This window comes from Lemur catta, chromosome 21, assembly GCF_020740605.2.
Source record: "Lemur catta isolate mLemCat1 chromosome 21, mLemCat1.pri, whole genome shotgun sequence".
Taxonomy (NCBI): domain Eukaryota; kingdom Metazoa; phylum Chordata; class Mammalia; order Primates; family Lemuridae; genus Lemur; species Lemur catta.
This window is the reverse complement of record NC_059148.1, coordinates 8,366,620-8,393,254: the sequence shown is the minus strand read 5'-3', so window position 1 is coordinate 8,393,254 and position 26,635 is coordinate 8,366,620. Positions and strand designations below refer to the sequence as shown.

General features: G+C 53.6%; 1 protein-coding gene across 11 annotated transcripts; it reads left to right on the top strand.

The window, feature by feature from the left end:
• The first annotated feature begins 3,666 nt into the window (after positions 1-3,666).
• Positions 3,667-26,137, top strand: SLC2A11 (solute carrier family 2 member 11). Of its 11 annotated transcripts, none has more exons than XM_045535066.1 (14): positions 3,667-3,993; positions 6,955-7,053; positions 11,438-11,598; positions 16,935-17,061; positions 17,835-17,988; positions 18,679-18,808; positions 19,350-19,498; positions 19,996-20,112; positions 23,547-23,734; positions 23,839-23,949; positions 24,312-24,413; positions 24,487-24,562; positions 24,807-24,934; positions 25,145-25,433. In XM_045535066.1, exons 1-14 carry the CDS (start codon positions 3,973-3,975, stop codon positions 25,343-25,345), a joined length of 1,764 nt encoding a protein of 587 aa, XP_045391022.1. In that variant the 5' UTR covers positions 3,667-3,972; the 3' UTR covers positions 25,346-25,433. The 11 variants fall into 11 exon arrangements, with proteins under 11 accessions (XP_045391022.1, XP_045391027.1, XP_045391029.1 ...); XM_045535074.1 differs by lacking the exon at positions 3,667-3,993 and adding an exon at positions 4,268-4,409; XM_045535075.1 differs by lacking the exon at positions 3,667-3,993 and adding an exon at positions 4,427-4,493.
• The last annotated feature ends 498 nt before the right edge of the window (positions 26,138-26,635 follow it).

Here is a 26,635-nt window from a genome sequence, read left to right as displayed (position 1 = left end):
TCAGGACCGTGCGGGAGCGGGGCTGTCAGCTGTTTGGTTGTCCCCATTTTACAGGACAGCAAACTGGGGCCTGGAAAGAGGAAGCGCCTGTTAGAAGTGCGGGAGCCCCACTGGTGTGGCTGCAGCGGGTCTGTGTTCCAGCACTGCCCGGCCTGGCAACCTGGCACCCAAGGCCAGCAGGCCCCTGACCTGTGTCAGCCCTGCGACACCGTCGGGAGGACCCTGGTGTGGAGCAGAGACAGAGACGCCAGCCCAAGTAGGGGACTAGGCAAGGCTGAGAGGCGCCTCTGAGTGCCCTGGAACCACCTGGAGCGCAGGCTGCCGGCTTTGCAGCGCTTCCTCCACACCAGCGACCTCAGCCCCACCGACAAGAGGAGGAAACCGACGGTCAGAGAGGCCTCCGGGCTGGTGGAGAGCCGCCCAGCCCACTGGGGATGAAGCCCCCAGCCCGCCGCGAAGGCTCCTGCTGCCGGGCTGGAGGCCGGGGGTCCGGGGGTCCGGGGGCCCGGGGTCCGGGGGTCTAGGCTGAGCCCCGCCTCCAGGTGCCGGGCGCCCGTCCCGCCCCGCGGGGAGCAGGGGGAGGCGCTCGGGCGGACAGAGGCAGGGGGCCCGGACGCCCGGCTTTCCGGTTGGGGGCCCACTAGGGCCGAGCCGGGCGTGAAGACAGGAAGTGAAATCGCCCCGGGACTCGCGCGCCCAGGGGCCGAGCGACAGGGAGGGCGAGGCAGAAGCGGGGCGGCTTCCCCCAGAACTGCCACCCCACCCGGCGGCACCCGGGCGCCTTTGTTCCGCCCGCCCCGCCGAGCGCTCAGCCGCTGGCGGCCCCCGGCCCCTCAGAGCCCGGGCTCTGTCGCCCTCTCGCGGCCGGAGCCGGTCTCGCCGGCGTCGGGGACGTCCCAGAGGCCGGAGGGGCGGGGCCTAACGGGGCGGGGCCTAACGGGGGGCGGGCTGACCCCATTCAGTCCCCGAGGGCCGGAAGTCTCGGTCCGGAGGCGGAACCTCTGGGACGCCCCTCGCTCCCAACCCCGGCTCCCCAGGCCCGAGTAACGGCCAGGGGCCGGCACGGTGGCCCGGCCGCTTCTGCGGGGGTAGGACCAGAAGAGCTGGTGGGCTCCGGGGTGGGAGTCAATGTCACCAGCTGGCTTCGCTGGAGTGATTCTTTTTAGTTTGAGCTGCGCTCCTCCCTGTTTCATGCTGTCAGGGGCTGACTATCCCGGGCCGCTGTCTGCCTCAGTTTCCCCATCTGCAGAGAGAGGGGCCCTAGCGTGTAGGAAGGAGCGTGAACAACTGGTGGCTGTGGGCAGCTCCCCACCTCACCTCGGAAACAGACTAGGGGGTGCTCTTTCGCCATCCCTCGCCCCGTGTCGGCCCAGTGCGGTCTGGGGGTCCCTAGTCCGAGGGTCAGCCAGGCCGGACTTGGTATCCGCGGAAGACCAGTCCCGCTTGCAGCCAGGTTGTATTATAGATTGGTGTGGGCACGCGCTTGACCTTGCGGAGGCTCAGGGACTCCCTTTGTAAAAGGGGCTGAAGCCACCACGTGTGGGTTGCTAAGAGGATCAGAAATCAGCACCTCGCACCACACAGGGCAGATGTGAGCACCGAGCTGCCACAAATATAGCTATGACTTTCACATGCTCAAGGTTAAACTCCTAGTCAATGTTTGCTGGGGAGAAACCTCAAACTTCCTGGCCAAAGGATAATAATTACTGGCTGGGGAACTCACACACTGAGGGCCCTCACTCCGGGGGTGGGGGTGGGTGGGTTTAGGGCATCCAAGAGGCATTTCAGGGAGAACCAACAGGTGACCAGATATCACAACAGTAGCTGGGTCAAGGTCACATCTTGCAGGGTTCTGGACTTAATGTTAAACCCAGTTTTGAACTTGGGACTTACCTGCATGCTCACTCTCAAGCTTTCACTGCAAATGTGTGTATAAATACACACATTAGGTGTGGTTTTGTATATTTCCAAACTTAACACAAAGGCATTACAGAGTAATGCATCTTTCTGCAACTTTGTTCACACAGCATTGTGATCCACCCAGGTTGATACCATTCCTCTGACCCACTGCTTTTCAGTGATGAGTGATATTCTAGCATTCTATCACATTCCACAATTTATTTCTCCATTTTCTTGATGTTTGAGATTTGGGTTGTTTCCAGTTTTCCCATGTTACAAACACTGCTGCCATTTGTGAACGGAATTTCTTGAGCATGGGATTAAGAGTTTTTCCAAGGCAAGCTCAGGGATGGAACTGCTGGGATTGTTGGCTGGAGAGGTATGTGCAACTCCAGTTTACCACATATGCCCAAATTGTTCTCCGGAGTCATCGCACCAATTTACATTTTAATCAACAGAATATAAGCGTTCCAACAGACCTTCACCAATACTTCGCATTGCCAGAATTAAACTGTTAGTCCGTTGAGTATGAACCAATATGCTGTTGTGGATTTAATTCGTATTTCTTTTCTTTTTCTTTTTCTTTTTTGAGACAGAGTCTCGCTCTGTTGCCTGGGCTAGAGTGCCGTGGCGTCAGCCTAGCTCACAGCAACCTCAAACTCCTGGGCTCAAGCAATCCTCCCTCCTCAGCCTCCCGAGGAGCTGGGACTACAGGCATGCGCCACCATGCCTGGCTAATTTTATATATATATATATTTTTTAGTTGTCCAGCTAATTTCTTTCTATTTTTTTAGTAGAGATGGGGCCTCACTCTTGCTCAGGCTGGTCTCAAACTCTTGAGCTCAAATGATCCACCTCCCTGGGCCTCCCAGAGTGCTAGGATTACAGGCATGGCCTAATTCATATTTCTTGATTGCAAATGCAGGTTAGCATCTTTTCATTAGCTTTTCTGGCCACTTCACTCTCCTCATCTGTGAATTCCCTGCTCATAACCTTTGTCCATTTTCTTTTCCTTACTGTACCTGGGAATTCTTCACATATTCTGAATACTAATACTTGTTGGTCATATGCTTTTAGATACCTTCTCCTACTCTGTAGCTTTAGGTTTGACCTTTATATAGTGTCTTTTGACACAGATTTTTAATTTTACTGAGGTTAAATCCTCAGAAGAAATCTGTATGGTTTACTTTTATTTATCCTGAGGTTTTAAAAGTATTCTATATTTTATTCTACAATGTTTAAAGTTAGCTTTTGCATTAGGTTTGTGTGCACCTGGAATGATTTTTGTGTATGGGGTGAGATACAGATCCACTTTCATTCTTCCCCATCATCAGTTATCCTAGCCACTATTTAGTAGCTATCATTTTCCACTGGCTTTTTTAGAGGGAAAAAGCAATGGGTGTTTTGGAAAAAAAAAAAAACTAAATGAAATATTAGTAGTTGAAACCAACATGTATTAATAGCAACAATAACAATACTATGACCAAGTTGTGTTTACCCCAAGAATTCAAGGATGGTTTAAGATTCCAAAGTCTATTGATGTAATTCATCTCACTAACAGATTAAAAGAGAATACCCGATACCATCATATTAACAGATGCCGGAAAAGCATGCAATAAAATACCCATTGGTGGTAACTGCTAATGTATTATTCGTTGTGCTCCTCCTTTAAATGTACAGTGTTTTAGAAATTAAAGTTCAGAGCAGCAAAAGTCAAACAAAAACCAAGCACGAGCAGCAGAGACACCGCAGTACCTATTCTGGTGTCACAGTTTTTGCTCAGATGACTTCCTAAGGTCACTTCCAGCTCTATGTTTCTGTGAGCACAAATAGCATCTTTGGCAAGTCTGGTTTCAGTTGGCCTTTGTCCAACTCCTGGATTCCATGCAGGGTCCAAGAAGCCCTGAGGAATAAAAGGCTAATCCGGTGCAGTGAACTCGGGTTCCTCACCTCCCAGCGCGCCCAGACCACAGGCGGGACCGGCCTCTCCCGCGAGGAATCCTGGGGCGGCACCCCGAGACCGGTTCCCCTCTTTGCATTCCGCCAAGTCACCCGCTCTGCCCGGACGGACAGATGAGAGCGCTCCAGAGACTGGTGGGTCGGCCTTTTGGTCCCTCCTAATTCTGCCCCTCCTCTGGAGGAAGGATGGTGACGCCTGATCCGAGGAGTGTGGGTGGCGGGGTGGGGTTGGGGTGGTGTTAGCGGGGTGCGGCTGGGGGGGCTGTTGTCTGTGCAGAATCCCGGGCTCAGCCCTCCGAGAGCGCCCGGGGTAGAGGCGCCAGGTGGAGGAAAAGGAGGCCGGGCAGAGGGGGCGGCACGGGCGGAGGTCCGGCAGCGAGCCAGACGGAGACCCGCAGAGATTGGGTCCAGAGGCGACAGAGAGGCAGGAAGACCCCGAGCACGGCGAACAGCGTTGCCGGCTGGGACCTGGAATGCAGGGGCTTGGCCGCGATGACCTTGGGCCGGAGCTCCCTCCTGGTCTGCAGAGATGAGCCCCGGATGAGTAGGCAGTGAGTGGTTTTTCAGACTCAGAGGGGCGGCAAGGGCGCAATGGAGGATGAGGAGGAGCCGCCCTTAAACGGCCTCCGACCCAGGTGAACCCCTCGTAGCGGCGGCCCGCCCCCTTAACAACCTGTGGGCCTGCGCATGCGCTTCAGGCGCCCTCCGCCGGCAGTCTAGCGGCTCTGAGCGCCACTGCGCCTGCGCTTGAGTCAGGTCGGCTCGCCCTGGCCGCGGGTAAGCGCGGAGCGTCCCGTTAGTCAGACCTCCCTCAACAGCACTGCGCTTGCGTGCCTGCTGCTGCGTCGACAGAGCTGGGCGCGTCAAGCGCTCGCTGCGCATGCGCTGGCTACTCATAGCTCCTCCCCTCGGACTCTCCGCCCTTCCCTCCGCGCGCATGCGCCTTGCCCGTCGCGGGCGGTGCGCCGCTGGTCGCCTCGGTTTCCTTGCGACAGACGCACCTCGCGGGCTCCTCTTCCTCCGAATGCTCGATGCCCTCCCGCGGTCCGAAGGGTCTGCATTCCGAAGCCCTCCCAGGCCGGGGGTTTCAGATGAGGGTCACAGACCCTTGTGAACCGCCAGGCGCAGCCGCCCGGGAGCCTTAAGAGAAGCGTCAGACGACGAAGTGCCGTGCTCGTGCGTGCAGGGGCTGGACCCAGACCGGCAGGGGCGGCGCTCACCCGGGACGTCCCATCCCTGCATCGCCCAGAGATGCCTGCGTCGTCCTGGCGTCCTGCGGTCAGACATGCTCAAGCGCTGCAGTCCTGCCCGCCCCCCCTCCTGTGACTGTTTCCCACCCTCGCCTCTCTGCTCCTCCGTGCTCCCTCGGGGCTGTGACCTGGCGCCCTGCGCCACCCCCTACTTAAGATAGCATCACCCTGTGCAGACACTACCTGTCCCCCGTCCCTGCTTTAAGTCTCTGTAGCACCAGCTGACATACTCTATATTTTGCTTAAATTCCCCCACTGGAAGGAAAGCTCCGCGAGGTCACAGATTTTGTCTTTTGTTCACTGCTGTATCCTCAGGACCTAGAGCAGTGGGGTTATTGACCATAGTGGGGAGGCAGTAGATGCTTGCTCGCTGAATCAATAATCACCATCGTAGCTAATGTTTGGTGCTTGCCATGGCCAGACACGGTACTAGGCGATCTCCATGCTCTTGAATTAAACAATTTCCTATGGCCTGGGAGACCTGTCAGCATCCCCTGCCACATGGGCTCATCTGTCATCAAGCACTGTGTCTCGCTGCCTCCTTCAGATCTGCTGTTTTAGGGGGCTATTCTCATGCAGCCCCCCTGGAGCTGCAATTGGCCCCGGTAGGACCAGACTCTGGGGTTCTGGCCCAGCTTCCTCCTATGACTTCCAGCTTAGGAGAAAGTGACAGGCCCTATAGGAACTATGGGCAGCCAGGGCCCCTGTCGCTGCCATGTCTTGAGGCCTGTGGCAAGGTTGTCAGCAGGACCCTGCTCTCCAGAGCCACTTCCTCTGCTCCCCCACCCCCAAGTGTCTCACCCAATGGTGAATGCACATCTGTCTCCTCCCCTGCTGTACCTGCCCGCAGCACACCTCCTGGCCGGGACAGACACTCAGAATTTGACTGACGGGTGAATAAACAGTCCACAGGTTCTGGAAATTCCTCAGGAAACTTTTAGCCAAACATCCTTCTCTCATGAAACTTGTATTTAAGTACTCAAAAATAACAACAAATCTGACTTGCAGGACTTTAAATCTGCAGGACAATTTGCCAGTATGATTTTGGGGGACAAGATCAGTGATTTGATTTTTGTAAAGTCAACTACTTTGTGAATGTGTAGGAGACTATCTGAGGGAAGCACTTCATTGTTGTGCCTTTGGGGTAGTGGAGAACTTGTGATATCTACCGAATTTTCAAAAAATGTCATTTTGTAATTAAAAATCATAAGAGGAAAATTATAATTTTGGGAATCCCTAAAATAACACCGACTAAATGGATGGGGCCTCAGGATACCGAGTCCTCATGGCTGGGTGCCTTGAGGAATTCTCCCTCCCCTCTAAGGGTGTTGCACTAGGATGAAAAGCTGTCCTTTATGGCACCAAGTGTGTGTGGCTCCTATAGGCCCAGCCTCGTGGCAGGCACCATTATCTCCAGGTCCAGGTGAGGAGGTGACTTAGAAAGGACAAGAGGGTGGGGCAGAGCTGGGACCAGGGACCTCCACCACCTACATGGCCTCTCTGCTGCTCTCTGTGCCCCCAAGTCCCTGCACCTGTAGGTCCACGTGCCCCCTTCTCTTAGCCTCATTACGGAACTGCTCCCCATCTCAGGAAACTGCTGGTGAGGGGTGGGTGGGGTGAGGGTGGAGCGGGGGCCTGGACTCAAGCAGAAGACTTGAGTTCCTCTGCTGCCTGCCAGCCATGTGACCCAGGTAACTCCTCCCCTCTGTGCCTCAATTTCCTCCTCTGCAAAGTGAGGCTATCACAGCCTGGTTCAAATAAATTTCAAAGCTGTGCTGGGCAGGTGTGGCCCAAGGAGGGAGGTGGAGGTTGTTATTGGTCATTGTGTCCTCTTCTCTCTCCTCAGGTTCAGGGCAGGGTCCTGCTCTTGACCATCTGTGCAGCTGGCATTGGAGGGACTTTTCAGTTTGGCTACAACCTCTCGATCATCAATGCCCCTACCTTGGTATGTATCCTCCATGCCCACTGTCACTGAGTGGGTGCGGAGTAGAGGCTGACAGCTGCTTGCTGTGGGAGCTTCCATCCACTTGGTGGCGCTCTCTCCCACGAGTTCCTCTCCACTGGGCCATCCCACAGGGTCCCACAGGTTCAAACTGAGCTCTGCATCCTCCCCCAAACCTGCATGTCTTCCCGAGTCCCTAATCTCAGCAGATGACTCCACCTTCCTCCTAGTGAGGAGGGGGCGGCCTTGACTGTACTCCTCCCCTCTCAGACGCCAAGTCCTTCCTGCCTACCCCTAGAATCCATCCACTTCTCCCAGGTCTCTGCCACAGCCCAGCTCTGGTCCAGCGTCCTCAATGGCCTCCCTGCCTTCAGCCACTCCCTTTCCTGATTCCTTCAAGCTTGTCAAGGCACTCCCTTGCCCAGAAACATACTGTGGCTCCCCAGTGCCTACAGGACGAAGGACAGGCTCAATCACCTGAAGTTCAAGGTCTCCTGGAATCAGAACCTCACCCCTGTCTCCCGCCTTCCCCCGACCTGATATCAAAGCAAGTTAAATGTAGTTCCCCAAATGTCCATGACACAGCCTGTCCTCGAAGCCCCCTTCCATTCCGCTGCACGTGCAGAAGCCCACCCCAGATACCGCCTCCTTCCTGAAGCCTTCCTCCCTCCCCAGCTCTGGGCGCAGCCTGTTCTCACTCAGGTTGCGTGTTGGCTGTTTTGTGCCCATTTCATCTCTCCTGCCCGTTTGCTCTCAGCGTCTGGTCCTGAACCTGGGAGTGACGTGATGGGCTTTACACAGAGTGGGGGGAGAGCCGCAGGGAGCAGTGTCTGGGACAGAACTGTGGCCCCCCTGCGCCTGCCTGGCCTTGTTCTCGTACCCAGTGGGCAAAGAGCAGCTTCTTGCCAGCTGGGAGCTCCTCCCCAACCAAAAGCCTTCCCAGTTAGTTTTATCAGAAAGTTCTGGGAAGAGTCTTATTGGCTGGTTTGGGTCACATGCCCACTCCTAGATGAGTCACGTGGTCGGGAGGGCACAGTACTCAGATTGGCCAGGTCTGGGTCAGGTGATCACCTTTAGAGGGGCACAAGGGGCTACAGCTGACAATGGGAGAGAACTTCCCCCAAAGGAATGTGTGTCAGCCGGAGATGGGGGCATATTCTGGGCAGAGACAGCCCAGTGTCCCTTAAAGAAAGGATGAAATGAGAGAGTTTACAAAGGGAGGGCTGAACTGGCTGCGCTGGTTTATTTATTTATTCATTCATCAGGCATTTGAGCACCTCCTTCAGTGCAGATACAGACCAGAGAGGGTTCTGTTTGTGCGGGGCACTCTCAGACTCTCCCTCCTGTGGGCTGTCACCAAGCCCTGCCAAGGAGACTCTCTGGGGCCCAGAGGCTCCCCCTATCTCACTGAATGGTGTTTAAAAATATTCTTCTAACTGTTAAAAAAATTATTCAATGACACTTGTCAAAGCACAGTAAGGAAGACTTTATTCAAAGGAGACCGTGGCAATAGATGCAGGACCACGGCCGAGGGGTCCTGCAGTGGGGGGGAGAGATTGAACTCAACTCGAGTACATCATTGACAAGTGGGCATTTGTAGCCAAGGAGCAGGGTGGGGTCAGTGGACAGAAAATCACTAAGAAGAAACATCAGGGTTGGGGAGACTCTGGCTAAACTGTCCTAACAGGACTCTTGCTGAAGGCAGGCCAGGTGACCCGATGTCATGGGGGATGGTGGAGGAGGAGGAGCTGGATTAGATTTCGAGGAGGCCTGGTGGCTCTCACCTGTTATGCCAGTGATGCTGGGGGCCGCTGAGGCGGGAGGATTGCTTGAGGCCAGGAGTTTGAAACCTGCTGGGGTAACATAGTAAGACACTGTCTCTATAAAAAAAATTAATTAAAAAAAAAGATTTAAAGGGGGATCAGATGTGGAATGAGTAGAGTTTGGTCGAGGAGAGAATCTTTATTTTATCAATGGTCTCAATGGTCATTCTCTTTTTTTGAGACAAGAGTCTTGCTCTGTTGCCCAGGCTGGTGCAATCGTAGCTCACTGCAGCCTCCTGGGCTCAAGAGATCCTCCTGTCTCAGCCTCCTGAGTCTCTGGGATTACAGGAGTGAGCTCCCATACCCCACGATGGTCACTCTTGAGGGGCTCCAGCCAGAGTCAGAGGAGGCTGACCCTGGTCCCAGCTCTCCTGGACGGCTCCTCCCCGCAGAGCCCAGGCTTACAGCCATTGCTCTGAGCTGGCTGCGGTGGGGAGAGCTGACCCAACACCTGAATCCACGTTCTGTCGGGAGGCGTACGACTGCCATTTCATCTGTAACCAAGAGAAGGGTGTCCAGGTCTTCCCCAGGCACAGGCTTTGCTAACCGTGTGGCTGGTGTTCAGTCACCTGAGGTTGCACCTTTTGGGGTGGGGGTCTCGGGAGTCTGCACTAGCTGGGTGCGAGCCCTGACCTGTGGCTGAGGCTGTGGGCAAGTCCTTTCACCTCTCGGGGCCTGATTCCAAGTATTATCAATGAGAAAAGTGATGTGTATCTAACAGAGTACTTTGGGGGCTTGTCACAGTCGGGGTCTCAAGGAAACACTGGCGCACTCCAGATAAGTCCAGTAGGTTTAGGTACCACAAAGGGCAATTCACGGAGGATTCGGTGGGGCGCAGAGAGCACGCCGGCAAGGGACAGTGCAGGAATGCAGATTCTGCAGCAGCCCTGCTGTTACAGCCTCACCGGCTTCAGAGGCCTCTGCTCAAGAGGAGGCCAGTACGCTGAGACAGCAGGGTCACGGCAGAGACAGAGTTAATACCGAGGGCGCCATGCGAGGAGATGGGAGGAAGTTCTCACATCTGTCTCTCTGAGAATTTGGGATAAAGGGTTTTCAAAGACAGTTTGGCAGGCAGAGGGTTAGGCAGTGGGTCTACCGATTGGCTGGGTTCAAGGCAGAACTGTAGAAGTGTAGAAATGTCTTCTTGTGCCTGGTCCGTTCCCTGGTAGGGGCCACTGCGCTAGGTGGGTCAGGCAGTCCACTGAAGTGCAGGGCCTGGAAGGGATCTCAGAAGGTAGTGTTAGGTTTCACAAGGGTGATATTATCCACGGGAGTAACTAAGAAAGTTAAGAATCTTGATGACCATCAGCTGTGTGACTCCTGAGTAGCAATGATAGGAAAGCAAGCCAGGGGACAGTGGCTGGTTATATATATTTTAACTATGTCTATACCTTAGCAGAGTTCAGGCCCCTACCACAGTTCCCACTTTGTGGCCCTTTATTGATTTTATAAAGGGTGGTTTCACTACCCCAAAGGGGCAAGTGGAAGGAAAGAACCATGTGACTGACATAGGTGTCCTGGAGAGGAGGGTCGCAGCCAGCCTGAGGGGCCCTCACAGGGAGGAAGTGGGGAGCAAACACTCCGCCCTCCCTCTCCTCTGATGTCCTGCTGGTCTTCACCCTTGGTTGGGTCCAGCAGGAAGCTGGTCAGCCAGGGAGCCCCCTGGTGTGGGCTGTAGAGGTGGCTTCCTGGGGCAAAAGCAGGGTAGGAAGGGGTGACAGATTCTGAGAGTGCAGTATAATAAAAAATGTGTCAGATCTCTGCGCTAAGGCACAGAGCTCCTAAAACCCTTGGAATTTCCTGATGGAGCATCTCTTGTTATTCATAATGGGCACCTTTTGGTCAGACCTGAGTTTATGCTAATGAGGTACCTAAGGTGGGCCACTAGATAACCTTAGGGTGGAGCTGGACACCAGAAGGACCAAGTGATTAGAGGGTTGGAACCTTTGATCCCACCTGCTGACCTCTGGGAAGGGGACGAAGGACGAAGCTGTATAATAACTCTTAAATAACTCAATTTGATGAGCTTCCGGGTTTGTGAACACACAGAGGCTCTGGGAGGGTGGTGCTCCCGGGAGTGTGGTGCTCCCGGAGAGGGCGTGGAAGCTCTGAGCGCCAGCGCCCACCAAGACCTTGCCCTTTGCATTTCTCCCATCTGGCTGTTCTGAGTTGTGTCCTTCATAATAAACTAGTACATGTATGTAAAATGCCTTCCTGAATTCTGTGAGCCATTCAAGCAAATTATTGAACTCAAGGAGAGGGTCGTAGCAACCCCCAAGTTACGGCTGGTGGTTAGAACTACAGGAGGCCCGGACTTGGAATTGGCATCTGAAGCAGGGGCTTGTGGGGACTCAGTCTTGCAGGACTGAGCCCTTTGACTTGTGGCATTTGATGCCAACTCCAGGTGGGCAGTGTCAGAATTAGATTAAATTGAGTTCAGGAAACATGGCGCCTGTTCCTGGTGCCTGTTCTGCAGAGGCCTGGAGCCCTGTGGGGAGAAGGCCTGTCTTGTCTCGCACCCCCTGCCCCATCCCCAGGAGGCTGACTGGCATCTCTGTCCACAGCACATTCAGGAATTCACCAATGAGACATGGCGGGCACGTACTGGCAGGCTGCTGCCCGACCACCAGGTTCTGCTTGTGTGGTCCCTCATCGTGGCTCTCTACCCCTTGGGGGGCCTCTTTGGAGCTTTGCTTGCAGGACCTTTGGCCATCACATTGGGAAGGTAAGTGCATCCTGTGTACCCCTGAATGCCCTTAACAAAGGGCACCCCAGGCTGCAGGCTGAGGAACGTGGGGGAAGGAAGAGGCCTGCAGGCTTCAGGCACAGATCACGAGGTTTCACCTGAAGGTCATATTTCCAAGGAGATTTCAGAGGGAAGAGACTGTGCTAAGCGGGAGGGAGGACTCCTGGTTTCTATTAATTCCAGGTCTGCCAACAAGTGTCACTTTACCTTAAATGAGTATTTTCTCCCTGGGCCTTGCTTGCCTCCTAGGTGTCTGATGTGGTTCTTGGGTTGCAAACAACAAAAACTGATTGTGGCTAATGTCATCAAAAATTGTAATAACTGGAAGGATATTGGGGCAGCTCATTGAATGAAAGGAAGTGCTTAAAATGCAGGCCTTGCAAAGGGCAGAAACCAAGGCGGTGCTGAGGGTCTTGACAGCCAGAGCTTTGGACCATCCTTCCAGGCAAGATGCCTTCAGCACACTCAGCTCCAGCCACGTTCTTTCTCCAACATCGTCCTTCAAGGTTGTCTTAGTCTGTTTTGTGTTGCTATAAAGGAATACCTGGGACTGGGTACTTTATAAAGAAAAAAAGTTTATTGGCTCATGATTCCAAGAGTTGGAAAGTTCGAGATTGGGCAGCTGCATCTGAGGGCCTCAGGCTGCTTCCACTCATGGCGGTAGGTGAAGGGAAGCTGGCATGTGCAGAGATCACATGGTGACAGAGGACACGAGCAGGGGGAGGAGGTGCCAGGCTTTCTCGGGAACTAATAGAGTGAGACTTACTCACCCCTGAGGAGGACATTCATCTATTCACGAGGGATCTGCCCTGGTGACCCAAACACCTCCCATTAGGCCCCAGTACCCGACTTTGGGGATCAAATTTCAACGTGGAGTTTGAAGGGGACAAACCTCCAAACCAAAGCAAATATCCAGAATTTAGGATGACAAGTTTTTTTTGGTCTACCTTGGGTCACATGACTATACCTGTGACGTGGGAGAGAGACCATGCTGGGCAGAAAAAAAATGGCTACCACAGTTCACTGGTTTGCTCACCACCAGCACGTGTAGACACCTGCCGTATGTTCAGCTCCATAAGTGCCATCTCATACACACCAGCATCTGTGTCCATCCCACCCCAAGTAGGGTTGCTCAGGGCACTGTCTTGCCGCCACCACCAGGGGCAGTGTGACGCAGGTCTCCTTCCTGAGCGCAGGGTTTCATGTGATCGCTGTTGCTCTGCCAGCCTGCAGTTAGCCTCTGTTGATATTCTGCACTTAATAGGCAGCTCACCTGCCATCATGACACCCTGTAGGGGGAGGAAAGAAGGAAACAACTAGTTAAGGAAAAGGAAAGTAGTAGGTGAGTTTATTTTAAAGCATATGATACAGAAAGCCTGGAAATATAAGTAAAGGTTTTAGCCCTATTTTTGCAACTGACCACAAGGCTGTTGCTTATTACATGACTTCAATTCCCCAGTTTCCCACTCTTCTCTTGGGCCAGCATTTCAACTAGTTGAGGCTCTTTTCCCATCATGGTGATGCAATCTTCATTCTTGAGTGGCTTGGTGGTGCTGGTGGTGTGGGGTCTTCAGTGGTTGTTACACTCTCTGATCATCTGTTTCTGATGGTGGCGCCATGGTGCAGTAATGGGTCCCCTGGGAACGAGCCCTTCTTCTTTTGCTGACCTCACTTCCTGGGTTGGGAGCAAGATTGCATGGGCATGAGGTTTGTGTAGCGTGTGTCTGTTAGGATGTCTTCAAATGCAAAGAACAAAACCCAGGACTCAGTTGGCTAAAACAATGGGAGATCCTTTAATTCACACAACAGAGAGCCTGCAGGTGGGTGACTTCAGGGCTCCCTCAGTACTCCAGATCTGCGCCTCTGGGATTCCCTTAGCTGAACCCTCCTTGTGGGTCATCTTTGTCCTCAGAGCTGGAGTTGGAAAGCTACGGCAGTGCCGCACCCAGATGGGACAACACTCAGCACAAGGGCAATTTCTTCCTGGCCAATACTTCATATCAGAAAGAAAAAAAAAAAAACAACTTTCAAAGACGTTGTCATGTCTCATTGCCTGCGCTAAGTCGGTAGCCACCTTAGTCCGTGTCTGTTGCCACAACAAAACAACTGAAGCTGGGTAACTTATAAAAAACAGAAATTTCTGTTCTCACAGTTCTGGAGGCTGGGAAATCCAAGACCAAGGCACCGACAGATTCGGTGTAAGGTGACGGCTGCTCTTTCTACTCCCGAGATGGTGCCTTGTCCCTGTGTCCTCACATAGCTGGAAGAGCAAATGATGTGTCCTCATGTGGCAGAAAGCGAAAGGGCTAAAGGCAAAAAAGGCCTCGCTGGCTCCCTCCAGCCCTTTCATAGGGCACGAATCCCAGCAGCAAGGGTGGAGCCCTTGTGGCCTCATCACATCCTAGAGGCCCGATTTCTTAATACTGTTGCTTTGGGGATTAAGTTTCAACATGAATCTTGGAGGGGACACAAACATCCAAACCATAGCACCACTGTAGAGAGTAGGACCACCAAGCCTGGGTTCACAGCTTAAACATGTGGAGTAGGGGCACAGTCCCAAACAAAAGTGGGGCTCCTCCTGCACGTAAGAAGGGGGCAGTTGCTGTTGCCTGAATACGTAATGGTCGTGGGCGCAGCTGGCATGAGCAGGAAGTGGAGGGATGGAAAATGTGAACTCAGCACCTACGCCTGTTCTACTTACGTCAAATGAATGTCCAGTCCCCAGTGCGGGATCCTCTGTGGTTCTTCTTCCACTCAGTAGCTGACTGGAGCCCTGAAATTTGTTGCCACTACTGGGTGCTCAGGGCTGGTAGTATAGGGTAGCAGGTTGTTAGCTTGGTGACAGGAAGCCCATGTTGCAGAGCCCATATGTGTTTTGTGTCCTTGCTGCCCTACCTGTTTATGAGCCAATTAAGCAAGTGCGGGGCTGGTCAGGAAGGCAGTCGCAGGCCATCCACAGAGAGGGCCGCCCCACCCGTCTGGTTAGGAAAGGCCCCTGGTGAGTGGAAACACGAACGTGTATTTCTTGGGCTCTGGGCTAAGGCTAAGAATTCCATCCACTTGCCCTTTCCCTACACTTCCTGGAAACCAGTCTTCAAATGCTGCCTTGTCTAAGACTTTGTCCAACCAAACCCTTTGAAAAAGGGATAAAATTCCACACTCAAAATCCTTATGTAGGAAGGGTTTAACGCCTTCAGTATGTTTTGGAGCCAAGCTGATGTGAGGAGGTATTCACTGGAAACTTTGGGGCCCACGTGGGGCAAGTTCAGCATGTACCTCTTCTATTCGGTGGTGGGGTGCTACCGAGCACGCTCAGCCTTAGCAGATGAGTGTCATAGCACCCAGTTAACAACGGGTGCATGGCTATCTGGTGTCCAACAGTTTGTGCCCCACTAGGGCCTAGTGACAAGGCCAGAAGCTATTGTCATTAAGAAGTAATTTGCTCTAACACTCTGGGAGGCCGAGGCAGGAGGATTGCTCGAGGTCAGGAGTTTGAGACCAGCCTGAGCAAGAGCGAGACCCTGTCTCTACTAAAAATAGAAAGAAATTAGCTGGACAACTAAAAATAGAAAAAATTAGCCGGGCATGGTGGCGCATGCCTGTAGTCCTAGTGACTTGGGAGGCTGAGGCAGTAGGATTGCTTGAGCCCAGGAGTCTGAGGTTGCTGTGAGCTAGGATAACACCACGGCACTCACTCTAGCCCGGGCAACAGAGCGAGACTCTGTCTCAAAAAAACAAACAAACAAACAAAAAAAACAAAGAAGTAGTTTGCTGAAATAGAGAAGCTTTACTCAAAACCTTAGGCTTTGTATTGTGATTCTTCTCTTAGGATATATTAACTGCCACGGACACTCTGAGTACCACAGGACTCCTGGGGCTGAAGGGCTGAGTGGCAGGGCTCTCTGAACTTGGCTTGGACCCACTAGAGAAGGCCCCTCTTGCTTAGCGCCACTCAAACTGCCAGGTTTTCAAGACACCTGACAAACGTGTCAGATCATGACACCCGATGTGGTCTATACTGCCTCCAAAATGGAAAGACGCTCCCTGCGATTTGTGCCTCCTTCTTAGAGGAGGGTAACCAAGGTGCAGCAGTCGGTCAGGCACTTTGGAGGAGCTGTGCGGACATATCTGAGTCCGCTCGACCTCGGAGACTGCATCCATGTGGCAGCCTTTGATCTTCCACTCTGTCCTACTCGTACTGTGCCCTACTGAGACGTCTAGTGCACTTGCTGCTTCCTCTTCTCCGGTCCTTCCGGTAGGAGCTCATCCAGGCAGTGGGCCAGCGGGACACCCTGGCGGATGCACAGGTCCGCATGGGATGGACTGCGGCCCACAGTGGAGAGCTGCTCCACACGTAGGGCAGGTCGGGAAAGGTGTGTTACTGCCCCTGCCAGGTGAAAGCTTAGTGTTTCTGTCATTGGCTGTGTATTGAAACGGAGCAAAATGCATTTACCAGACCAGAATACTTATTATTCATGGAATTTATTAATCCCACTGAGGAGACCCATATATTATTGCAGTTATAATTATTGGTGACAATTGGAGTTACCACCAGATCAAGTTTGTTGTAATCCACTGTCAATTTTCATTCCATAGACACAGGGTCCCCGAGCTTTGGCTCGTGTCCTGTCCCGGGCGTGCTGCTGACTCTGAGCAGGACGCTGGCCTCTTGCGGTCCTCACTTTCCCAGCCAGCACTGCGAGCTGTCCTGGGGGATCTGTGTGGCAGCACGTCTGAGCGCAACAGCAGGAGCCAAAGCTAGGGCTTCACCATGGTGGGACAGGTGACATTTCCAACGTCCTTTCCTTGGTTTGGTGTCTGTCCCATTGACCAAGGCATCCAGCCACCCTGGAGGTTCTGACAAGTGACTCTGTAATGCATGGAGGACAATGTGAGGGAACCGTATTTGACTTTTTGTGAATTTCTTCCTTCCCTATAGAAGTCTCTGTTCTTCCTCCCTAGGGTTTTACTGAGTCCGAAAAATCATATGTGTTAGTCTCATCATTTTACGAAGTTTGGGGAGAACAGTGCTTACTCTGAAGGGGAAAAGCCAAAAAACATAAATTCCATGATTTCAAGCCGTGGTGCAGCAGACGGGGGAGCAATTTGGGGGTGCGTTGTGGGCGAGGAGAGTGGTGGTCGCGGCGTACCCCAGGGAGCCTGGGCAAGGGGCGGCCATTTCCATCCTGGTGACGTGTGATGACACACACGTCTGTGTGTCTGAGCAGGGCTGCAGGGAGTTGCAAAGAGGGGGCCCCAGGGGTCGTCCCTCTGGACTGAACCGGAGCCTCTCTTGTCGTGTCCCCCTCCCCCAGGAAGAAGTCCCTTTTGGTGAATAACGCCTTTGTGGTGGCCGCAGCGATCCTGTTTGGCTTCAGCCGCAAAGCCGGCTCCTTCGAGATGCTCATGCTGGGACGGCTGCTCATGGGCGTCAGTGCAGGTGTGGCTGGGGCATCTCGGCCTGCGTCTCTGCTCCTGCCCATCCATTAACCCCCTTTATTTCTTTCCTTCCTTCATCTGTGTCCGTTATTCTTTGATTTGTTTCCTATTTATACCCACCTTTTTTTGCAAAATGATGAAATATGGTTTATCTTAAAAGGCTCATATAACTAGGCATTTAAAGTAGATATAGAAAAATGAAAAAGTCACACAGGGGTGGGAGAACAAACATCTCCACACTTACACTGACAGAGGTCCCAGGTTTGAGCAACACTCTACGCCATGAGTTTCCTGGCAGCCAAGGTATAAAGGGATATAGGATGAGTTCTCTAATCTTCCCTACAGAAACAGAGTAGCCTGTTAGGGACATCTCAGTTTCTGAGGCTTATCACTTAAGGGAGTGCAATTTTGAGGACATCTACCTGGGCTTTTGGGGGCTCCAATCAACAAGTCACCTCTTGACCTTGAGCTGTTTATACAGCCACGTGTTGCTGGTCATATTAGTTATCTATACCTGTGAAACAAAGTACCCTAAAATTTAGTGGCTTAAAACAACCAACACTTACAATCTCCCAGCATCTGTGGGTCGGGAACCGGGGGATGCCTTAGCTGAGTGCTTCTGGCATGGGGGGTCTCTCCTGAGGCTGTGCTCCAGCTGTCAGCCAGGCCGCAGTCATCTGAAGGTGTGGCTGGGGCTGGAGGATCCGTGTCCCCGACGGCTCCCTCCTGCCATTGGCAGAAGGTCTCAGTTGCTCACCCTGTGTGTCCCTCCGTAGGGCCGCTTGAGGGTTCTGACGACATGGCAGCTGGCTTCCTCCAGAGTGAGTGATCTGACAGGGAAAGACAGAGACAGAGACAGTGAGAGCAAGGAGGGAGTTCTAATTCCAGAACTCATACGCCATCAGTTTTGCCACATTTTGTTCATGAAAAGTGAGTCACTAAGAACAGCCCACACTCCAGGGAAAGGGCCCAGGTCGGACTCTGCCTTCACACCCGAGTGCCCAGCAAAGGAATTCCCTCTCGAAATGTCCGTGGGAGAACAGGGCACCTCGGGGACTCCTCGGCAGTCAACGCAGCTGCCCCCCTCCCAGGTGCCTCTGCCCACCGGGTAGGAAGAGGGCAGGGCCTTGAAGGGAGGTGTTTCCGGGTCGCAGGTCAGGGAGGGGGATGCGGCCACAGTCCCTGCAGCATTCGCAGGTGTATGGTGCCCCGAGACTGTGGCGTCCTGGCCTTTGCCGTTTGTCACCATCTGGGGAAGGCAGGGGGGCGCTCTCCAGCTGTTTCCCCACTGGCTGTGTAGGTGCCAGGGGCTTCCGGGGCAGCCGGGGTGAGGTGAGAACCTACAGCAGTGGTCAGTGGCGGCACTGGCGTGAGCGCCGGCACAGTGGGGGGCATCCAGGCTGCGGCCCTGCCCTCCGCCGCCCCCCCCCCACGGAGCCCCCCAGAGCCCTTCACACTCAGGTCCCAGGGACAGGACCCAGGAAGATTCCATGGCCGTGTGGGATGGAACTTGACCAGGATGGAAGCTGATCTGAGAAAGACATCCCTTTCAGAAGGCCTGAGGCCTGGAGCTGGGGTCCCGCCTGGTGGCTGATGGGACCTTGCTGTGCATGTGTCCAGGTGTGAGCATGAGTGTCCAGCCCATGTACCTGGGGGAGAGTGCCCCGAAGGAGCTCCGAGGAGCCGTGGCCATGACCTCAGCCGTCTTCACAGCTCTGGGGATTGTGACAGGACAGGTGGTTGGACTCAGGTGAGCGCCCCTCGCTGACGTGCACCGGGTGGTTTCGGAGATGCCTGTGAAAGCCTTCTGCCCCCCCACCAGCTGGGTTAAGGCATCGCCTCTTCGCATGAAGGCATCACATCCCTGCCCACATCCCTCCGGCCGATACGCAAAGCAGGTATCAGGCAACATGCTCCTCTGTGAGTCGCCTTTTTCCATCCTCTCCAGGTCGGGGAGCAAAGGCCAAGTCTTTACAGAGGAAAAGGCAGATTTGGGATTTTAAAGGGGAGTGTGTCCTGGTCACCCCAGAAGAAAGAGGAGAGGGCAGAGCCTAGACCCTGGGCAGAGGGGTTGCTAAGGATGAGATTGGGCGGTGGCCCTGCCCTCTCTTGGTCCCTACCTGGGTGGGAGGGGTCTTGATGTCCAGGCCCAGAGCTGGATAGGAAGAGGCACAGGGCGGTGCAGACCCTCTGCGGGCCGGTGGGCAGAGGGCCGGGGAGAGAGGGCGGGGCAGAGGCAGGCAGGGCTCTGGCAAGGAGCATCAGACCTGGCCTCTCCTCTGCCTCTCCAGGGAGCTCCTGGGTGGGCCTCAGGCCTGGCCCCTGCTGCTGGCCAGCTGCCTGGTGCCCGGGGCAGTCCAGCTCGCCTCCCTGCCTCTGCTCCCTGAGAGCCCACGCTACCTCCTCATTGACCGTGGGGACACCGAGGCCTGCCGGGCAGGTGAGTCCCCGCCCTTAAGCCCCCAGACCACCCTTGACCAAGTGGTGCATCTTACCAGAGTATGTGGGCCCCCATTTCTTGGGTTCCATTTATCAGGGAAAAGCTTTCCATCTCTTTGTGCCTCGGTTTCAAGATCTAACCATACATCCCTTCAAAACTCTGTATGAAGGAACTGTGCTTACATGCCAGGCAGGGGAATGGATCACACCCAGCCTGTTTAGGCGCTCTGCAGGGCAGTGCAGAGAGAGAGAGAGAGAGACACACACACACACACACACACACACAGACACACACACACACACACACACACACACACACACACACACACGGCAAAACACCTGTGCAAGACCCCACCTGCCCAATGCCACCTGGGTGACAATGGTCTTGTGAGTTAACTATGGCTATAGGAAAGAAGCCCAGGGACCCAGTGAACAATTGCAAAATCTCTGGCTTAAAACAACAATCATTTACTGCAGCTTTTACTCATTTACTCGCAGGGCTGGCTGCGCAGCTTGCTCATCTCAGCTGGGCTGGTGCATGGCGCTGGGGGGCAGCGAGGGCTTGGCCAGTCTCTGCTGGTCTGTTCCAGAGCAGTGCCACTCTGTGTCTCTCCTGTAAGTCTTGGTACCAAGGAGCCAGCCTAGGAATGTTTTTTCTATGGTGATGCTAGAGGCTCAGGAAAGCAAATCCAGCTGTCTAAGCACTTTCCTAACCTTTGGTCGCCTCCTGGCATTAACATTCCATTGGGAGCCACGCTGCTGAGTCCAAGGTCAAGGGATGGGGAAACTGAGGGCTGGGGGCATGGGCTCAGGGACGGGTGAAGACTGGGGCCCATGAATGTGCTTTTCTCAGTTTGCCTTCAGGGCCACAATTACTGTTTATGTCTCTCCCTGTGCAAAATATGTTCAATCCCAGCCCAGGCCCCCTGGCATCTCATTCAGTCATGGCATCAGGCTCGAAGCCCCAGATTTTAAGATCACATCAAGTCTGTATGTGCCTCTTCTTGATCCAGAGCCCTAGGATCTTTATATAATTTTTCACTTATATTTTTATTTTTTATTAAAAAAATGGAGGTTCCACCAAGATATGAACTTGGATAGTGGTGGGAGTTAGCTACTCTCCCAGCAAAACAGGTCCCAAGGCAGGATCGTTGCAAAGGATTTGGAAATAATAGGAAATAAAGAAAGAAATAATATAGACGGAGAAATGATTGAGACGGAGACAAAGTGCAGTTTAAATGATGGGGGAGTCATGGGGTCTCCAGCATTCCCATGAGCTGTGAGGCCACGAGTGAAGTCCTGCATCAGTATTTATTGTTACAGCAAATAGTTGTCTTTTGTTAGAGAATTACGTGTACAGTTCATTTTTTGAGGTTTCCAGGGGAACCTTACCTAATTCTGTCTACAAGAATAGACGGTTACACAGTTTTTCTAAGATAAGCATGTTAAGCTCTAAGTTAGAAACAGACCTACCTGAGCATGCAAATTAAAGATAAAATGTATAAAATGAGAACATTGAGACTGTGTACTACTCTAATCTACTTCTTCTAAACACAGAGACATGTAGTCAGGAGTGAAGCAGGAATAGCCTGGAAGTCTAGGATAGTTCCAGCTGCATGTTATCTGCTGGGCAGGCATTTTAGTCAGCTTCTCCGCCAAGGACCCAAACCGAGCATCTGCCTTGCAAAAAAGCTCAAGGCGATGGCCGGCAGCAAAGAAAAAACGTTTTGCAAAAGACCTTTGACAATTCCCCCCTTGTTGGAAGCAGCTTTTATTTTGTGAACTAACAGGTCCACAGATTCCTTCAAGGCAAAGCCCTGCAAAACTTCTGAAATCTTTGCACGTCTCCTAGCCTATTTCCCAACAGGATCACTGGATTCAGAGTCCAGAGTGCTAACCAGAGCCCAAGGATCTAAACAGACAAGTCTTCCCCTCTCGCATGCAGCATACAGTGGTGAAAAGTGAGACAAGGTCACCAGAATTCATACTCATTTCTAAATGGGGAGGCAAGGAAGGCACAGAGCAGTCACTGATCCTTTAAATCCTAAAGTGCCGCTGGGGGAATACTGCCAGGCCCCCCGCCTTGGGGGTGGGGTATGTACCTTGATCAAGCTGTGGCTCTGCCCCCCGGAGGGGCTCCCCAGGCCATGGGTCTCTGTGGTTCTTGCTTCTGCCCTGTGAGATGGCTTTCCTCTTCTGTCACCTTTCTTGATACCTTCTGAAGTGGGCATTGCAAGGTGTGCTGCTGTTGGTGGTTGAGCCAATTTCTCACCCTGCTTCCTGGCTGTAGAAAGTTGAGGCACAAAAGTCTTTATATATTTCAAACCATTCTAGCCTCTTTTTGTCCCAAACTGGCAGAGCTTTTGCCAATACAACTTTCTCAAAAATGATGTGAGTTTTCTATGTATTCGATTTATTTATGTGCCAATGAGCCACACCCACAATTCTTTCTAAGACAGGCTCCTCTCCCAAGACCTACTCACTGGTACTTAAGCCAGTACGGCCTTATGCCCCCTTTTCCAGCTATGAGTGTTTATGAGGCTCTGCTTTAAGCCACACCCTTGATTTGACCTTTATTCTGAGTCTGCGGCTTCCTGGCCGTGCTGTGGATTTGATCTTTGCTCTCAGCCTGTAATGTAACTTGAGACTCCTTTGCTAGCTGGAAAGGATAGAGATGAGAAAACGTTTTTTGTTTTTAACCCAGAAATTTCTGGAATATATTAAATTTAATTAAATTTTGTTCCCTCTGAATTCCACTTGCAAACTGGCTGGTTCTTTTTTGAGCTCATGACTCACAGTAAGCTTAGAATACTCAGCTAAAAGCAACCAGTTCATGGTTTCAACATTTCGAGATTTCTTCGCTTAGGTCCATAAGTTTTTTTTTGTTTTTTTGTTTTTTTGTTTTTTTTGAGACAGAGTCTCACTCTGTCACCTGGGCTAGAGTGCCATGGCGTCAGCCTAGCTCACAGCAACTTCAAACTCCTGGGCTCACATGATCCTCCTGCCTCAGCCTCCCAAGTAGCTGGGACTACAAGCGTGTGCCACCATGCCCAGCTAATTTTTTTCTATTTTTAATAGAGATGGGGTCTTGCTCTTGCTCAGGCTGGTCTTGAACTGCTGACCTCAAGTGATCCTCTCACCTTGGCCTCCCAGAGTGCTAGGATTACAGGAGAGAGGCACCACACCCGGCCCATAAGTTCATTAGGTCTATTTTCTTTCTCCCGTGCTACTGCACTACATAACATGGGTTTTCATCTTTCCAGCCTCCTCAGTGTCCTCTGCCCAGTCTTAGAACCCACATCATATTTCACAGGTCCTTGTTATGGTGGCATCTACTCCTGGTGCCAATGTGTTGATCAGTTTTCTATTATTAATGGACACAATCCTGACATCTCAGGGTTTAGCTGAGATGCATTGTTTAGCTTCAGCCTGTGAGTTCTCTGGGGCTGGCTGATCTGGGACGGGTCTGGCTGGAGGGCTCTGCTGATCTTGGTTACTCCTGCGGCTGCAGGTCAGCTGGGCACTGGCTGATCTAGGATGGTCCCAGTGGGAGTGGCTCGGCTGGGCCCCCTTGATTCCTGGAGTCTCTTGTCATCCTCCCGGGACCAGTGGGCTAGCCTGGCATGTTCTTATGATGATGACAGAGGAGCGGGTAGAAGTGAGCAGGGTCTCTTAAGGCTTAGGCTGGAACACAGCACGTCCTCATCCTGTTGGCCAAAGCAAGCCTCATGGCCGAGCCCAGAGCCAGGGGCCGGGGTGTAGACAGGCCTTGCAAAAAATCACATGGGAAAGGGCGTGGATGCAGGGAGGGTGTAGAATCGGGGACGATAACGGCAATTTGTCTGATGTGTCCACAGAATCCAGTTACTCTGTAAAGGCTTTTCCCACTCGTGGTGCCCTCGACCCTCCCAGCAGCTCTGGAAATGACAGGGCCGGGAGGATCGTCCCCACCTGATGAGAGAGAGAGAGGGGGGTTGTGAGGTGGGGGCTCACTATGGGGGGACCAAAGAAGGACTGGGGGGAGCTCAGCACCCTCCTCTCCCGCTCAGCGCTGCAGCGGCTGAGGGGCACCAGGGACGTGGCTGAGGAGCTGGAGGAGCTGGAGCGGGAGGGCGCCGCCTGCCAGGGCTGCCGCACCCAGCGCCCGTGGGAGCTGTTCCAGCATCGGGCCCTGCGGAGGCAGGTGACAAGCCTGGTGGTGCTGGGCAGTGCCATGGAGCTCTGTGGGAATGACACGGTGAGGCCCTGGGCCTGGGGGAGGCTGCATGCCGCCCGCCTCTGGGAGCCGTGGGGGGACGAGGGAGCCAAGGCCCCCGCGCCACCCTGCCCGCCCTGTCCCAGGTGTACGCCTACGCCTCCTCCGTGTTCTGGGAGGCGGGGGTGCCGGGGGAGAAGGTGCAGTACGCCATCATCGGGACCGGGGGCTGCGAGCTGCTCTCCGCCATCGTCAGCGTGAGTCTCCCCAGCCCTCTGCCAGGGAGCCCAGGTGCTGGCGCTCTGAGGACCACAGTCCTCTGCGTGAAGCCATTCACTCCCGCTTCCCGTTAAAACGCTGTGAGTTAGCGAGCATCTATTGAGCACCTACTGTGCACTACTAGGCACTCACAGCACCATTTTGAGATGAGGAAACTGAATGAACTTGACTGATCAATTGACCAAGGTCCTCTAGGAAATTATTAATAAAGTTGTAGTCTCTGAAGCAATAAACTGCTCCCCACCCCACCCTTGGTCCCTCACGAGGCCCCTCCCCGTTGCCTGCCCCCAGGCCCGGGGCCTGCGACCTGGTGCGGGGGTCACTGCTCCTGTCTTTGCAGTGTGTGGTCATCGAGAAGCTGGGCCGGCGGCTCCTGCTGGTGGGGGGCTACGGCCTGATGGCCGGCTGGGCCAGCGTCTTCACGGCAGCCCTGTGCCTGCAGGTAGGTAGCTGGGGCGAGGGCAGGCTGGCCGGGCCGGGCTGATCTGCACCTCACCCTGCCCCGTCTGCCACAGAGCTCCCTCCCCGGGATGCCCTACCTGGCCGTGGCCTGCGTCTTCGCCTTCATCCTCAGCTTCGGCATTGGCCCTGGTGAGTGGGCCCGAGGGGCTCTGGGCTTCCCTCACTCTGCTGCAGGTGCCTGGGTCCGCAGTGGGTGGGTGTGAATGCAATGTCACCTGCGGCCCCCGAGGCTTCTGAGAGGGAATGGCCAGAGAGCACCAAGGGGCCCCTGCAGGCTGGGCCTGGGTGGCCACCCCGACTTCTGGGCCTCAGTGGGGGAGAGGCGGGCAGGGAGCCCTGGCTGGCAGCCCCCTGTCCCTCCCCCTCCTTGCAGCTGGCGTGACGGGGATCCTGGCCACAGAGCTGTTTGACCAGACGGCCCGGCCTGCTGCCTACGTGATCTGCGGGGTGCTCATGTGGACCATGCTCTTCCTGGTCGGCCTGGGCTTCCCCTTCATCATGGTAGGCCTGCCCTACCCCTGGGGGGCCCTGTCTTTGTTTTCTGTCCCTGTCATCCTGAGAACCCCAGTGGGAGGCCTCCCTGCAGGGAGGCTGAGACTGAGGGGAATTCTTACGTGAGCGAAGGGGGCAAGTCCTTCCTGATGACCTGTCCCGGGCCCTTTGGGGGCTCAGGGAGCAACACCACGTCTTTGGGTCTCCTTTAACCCACAGGAGGGCTTGTCCCACTTCCTCTATGTCCCTTTCCTCGGCGTTTGTGTCTGTGGCGCCATCTACGCTGGCTTGTTCCTCCCTGAGACCAAAGGCAAGTCCTTCCTGGAGATCTCTGAAGAATTACACAGACTCAACTTCCCCTGGCGGGCCCAGGGCCCCGCGTGGAGAGGCCCAGAGGTCACCGAGTCCACAGAGCTCTAGCTCCGAAGGGGTGGCGGGGGCCAAGGCCAGCTGCAGCGCAGGGCTTGGCCTCCACTCGGTCCTGCTTTCCTTTGTTTCACAAGTGTTTACTGAGCACTTGTCACTCGCAGACGTGGTGCCAGCTGCTTAGCAGTCACTGGGGACAGTGGTGTTCCAGTCTGGGGGCAACTGACTGACAGGAAAACAATTAAAAACATAATACCAAACTCGGGACATGCAGTGGAAGGAAACGACAGGTTGTGGTGGGAATTCGCACCCTGCGTGTGGCCGCCTGACCTAGTCTGGGAGGGGAGTGATCAGAAAAGAATTTTCTGAGGAATTGATTTTTTTCAATCAACTTTATTGAGATGTAATTTACATACAATCAAAGACAACCATTTTAAGTATTCACTTGATGAGTTTGACAGATGTATACACGCATCAAACACTGCCTCTGTCAAGACGGGACATTCACGTCACCCCAAAAGCACCCTCACGCCCTCTGCTGTCAGCGACCCCCCCACCCCTCGCCTCAGGCAACCACTGACCCACTTTCTGTCACTGCTGGGCAGATGCACCTTTCTGCAGAACTTGATGGACGTACGCATTTGGGTCTAGCTTTGCTCCAGGTAAAGTTTTTCAGCTTCACTTGCATTGCTGCGCGGGTCCATGTGGATTCCTTTGCACTGCTGAGCAGTCAGCCCTCTGTGGTCAGACCATGATGTGCTTGTCCGTTTTCCTGTTGGTGGACACTGGGTTGTTTCTGATTCTTGGCCATCATGAATAAAACCGCTATGAACATTTCTACACAAATCATTGTATAGACCTTCATTTCTTTTGTGTCTTAGTCCCTTGGGATACTATAGAAAAAAGTGGCAAAGACTGGGTGGGGGTGGCTTATAAACAACAGAAATTTATTTCTTACAGTTCCTGTGGCTGGGAAGTCCAAGATCAAGGTGCTGGCAGTTTCAGTCTGCTGAGGGCCTGCTTCCTAGTTCATAGATGGCTGTTTTGTCACTACGTCCTCACGTGGTGGAAGAGATGAGAGAGCTCTCTGGGGTCTCTTTTATTAGGGCACTAATCCCATTCATGAAGCCTCTGCCCTCAAGACCTAATAGCTTCCCAAAGGCCCTATCTCCAAATACCATCATGTTGGGGATTAGATTTCAACATATGAATTTGGGGAAAACATACTTGGTCTATAGCATTTGGGGTAAATGAATTGCTGGACTTAATAATAAATGTATATTTAACTGTATAAGAAACTGTTTTCCAAAGTGATTATACTATTTCACTTTCCCACTAACAATG

Bases quoted from the DNA above. Each gene is read 5' to 3' on its own strand.
- SLC2A11 (XM_045535065.1), top strand. From the start codon at position 5,110: ATGCCTGCGTCGTCCTGGCGTCCTGCG. The intron at 20,113-23,546 runs GTAAGTCTTGGT...TCTCCCGCTCAG, and splicing joins TGCCACTCTGTGTCTCTCCT to CGCTGCAGCGGCTGAGGGGC. The intron at 24,414-24,486 runs GTAGGTAGCTGG...CGTCTGCCACAG, and splicing joins CGGCAGCCCTGTGCCTGCAG to AGCTCCCTCCCCGGGATGCC.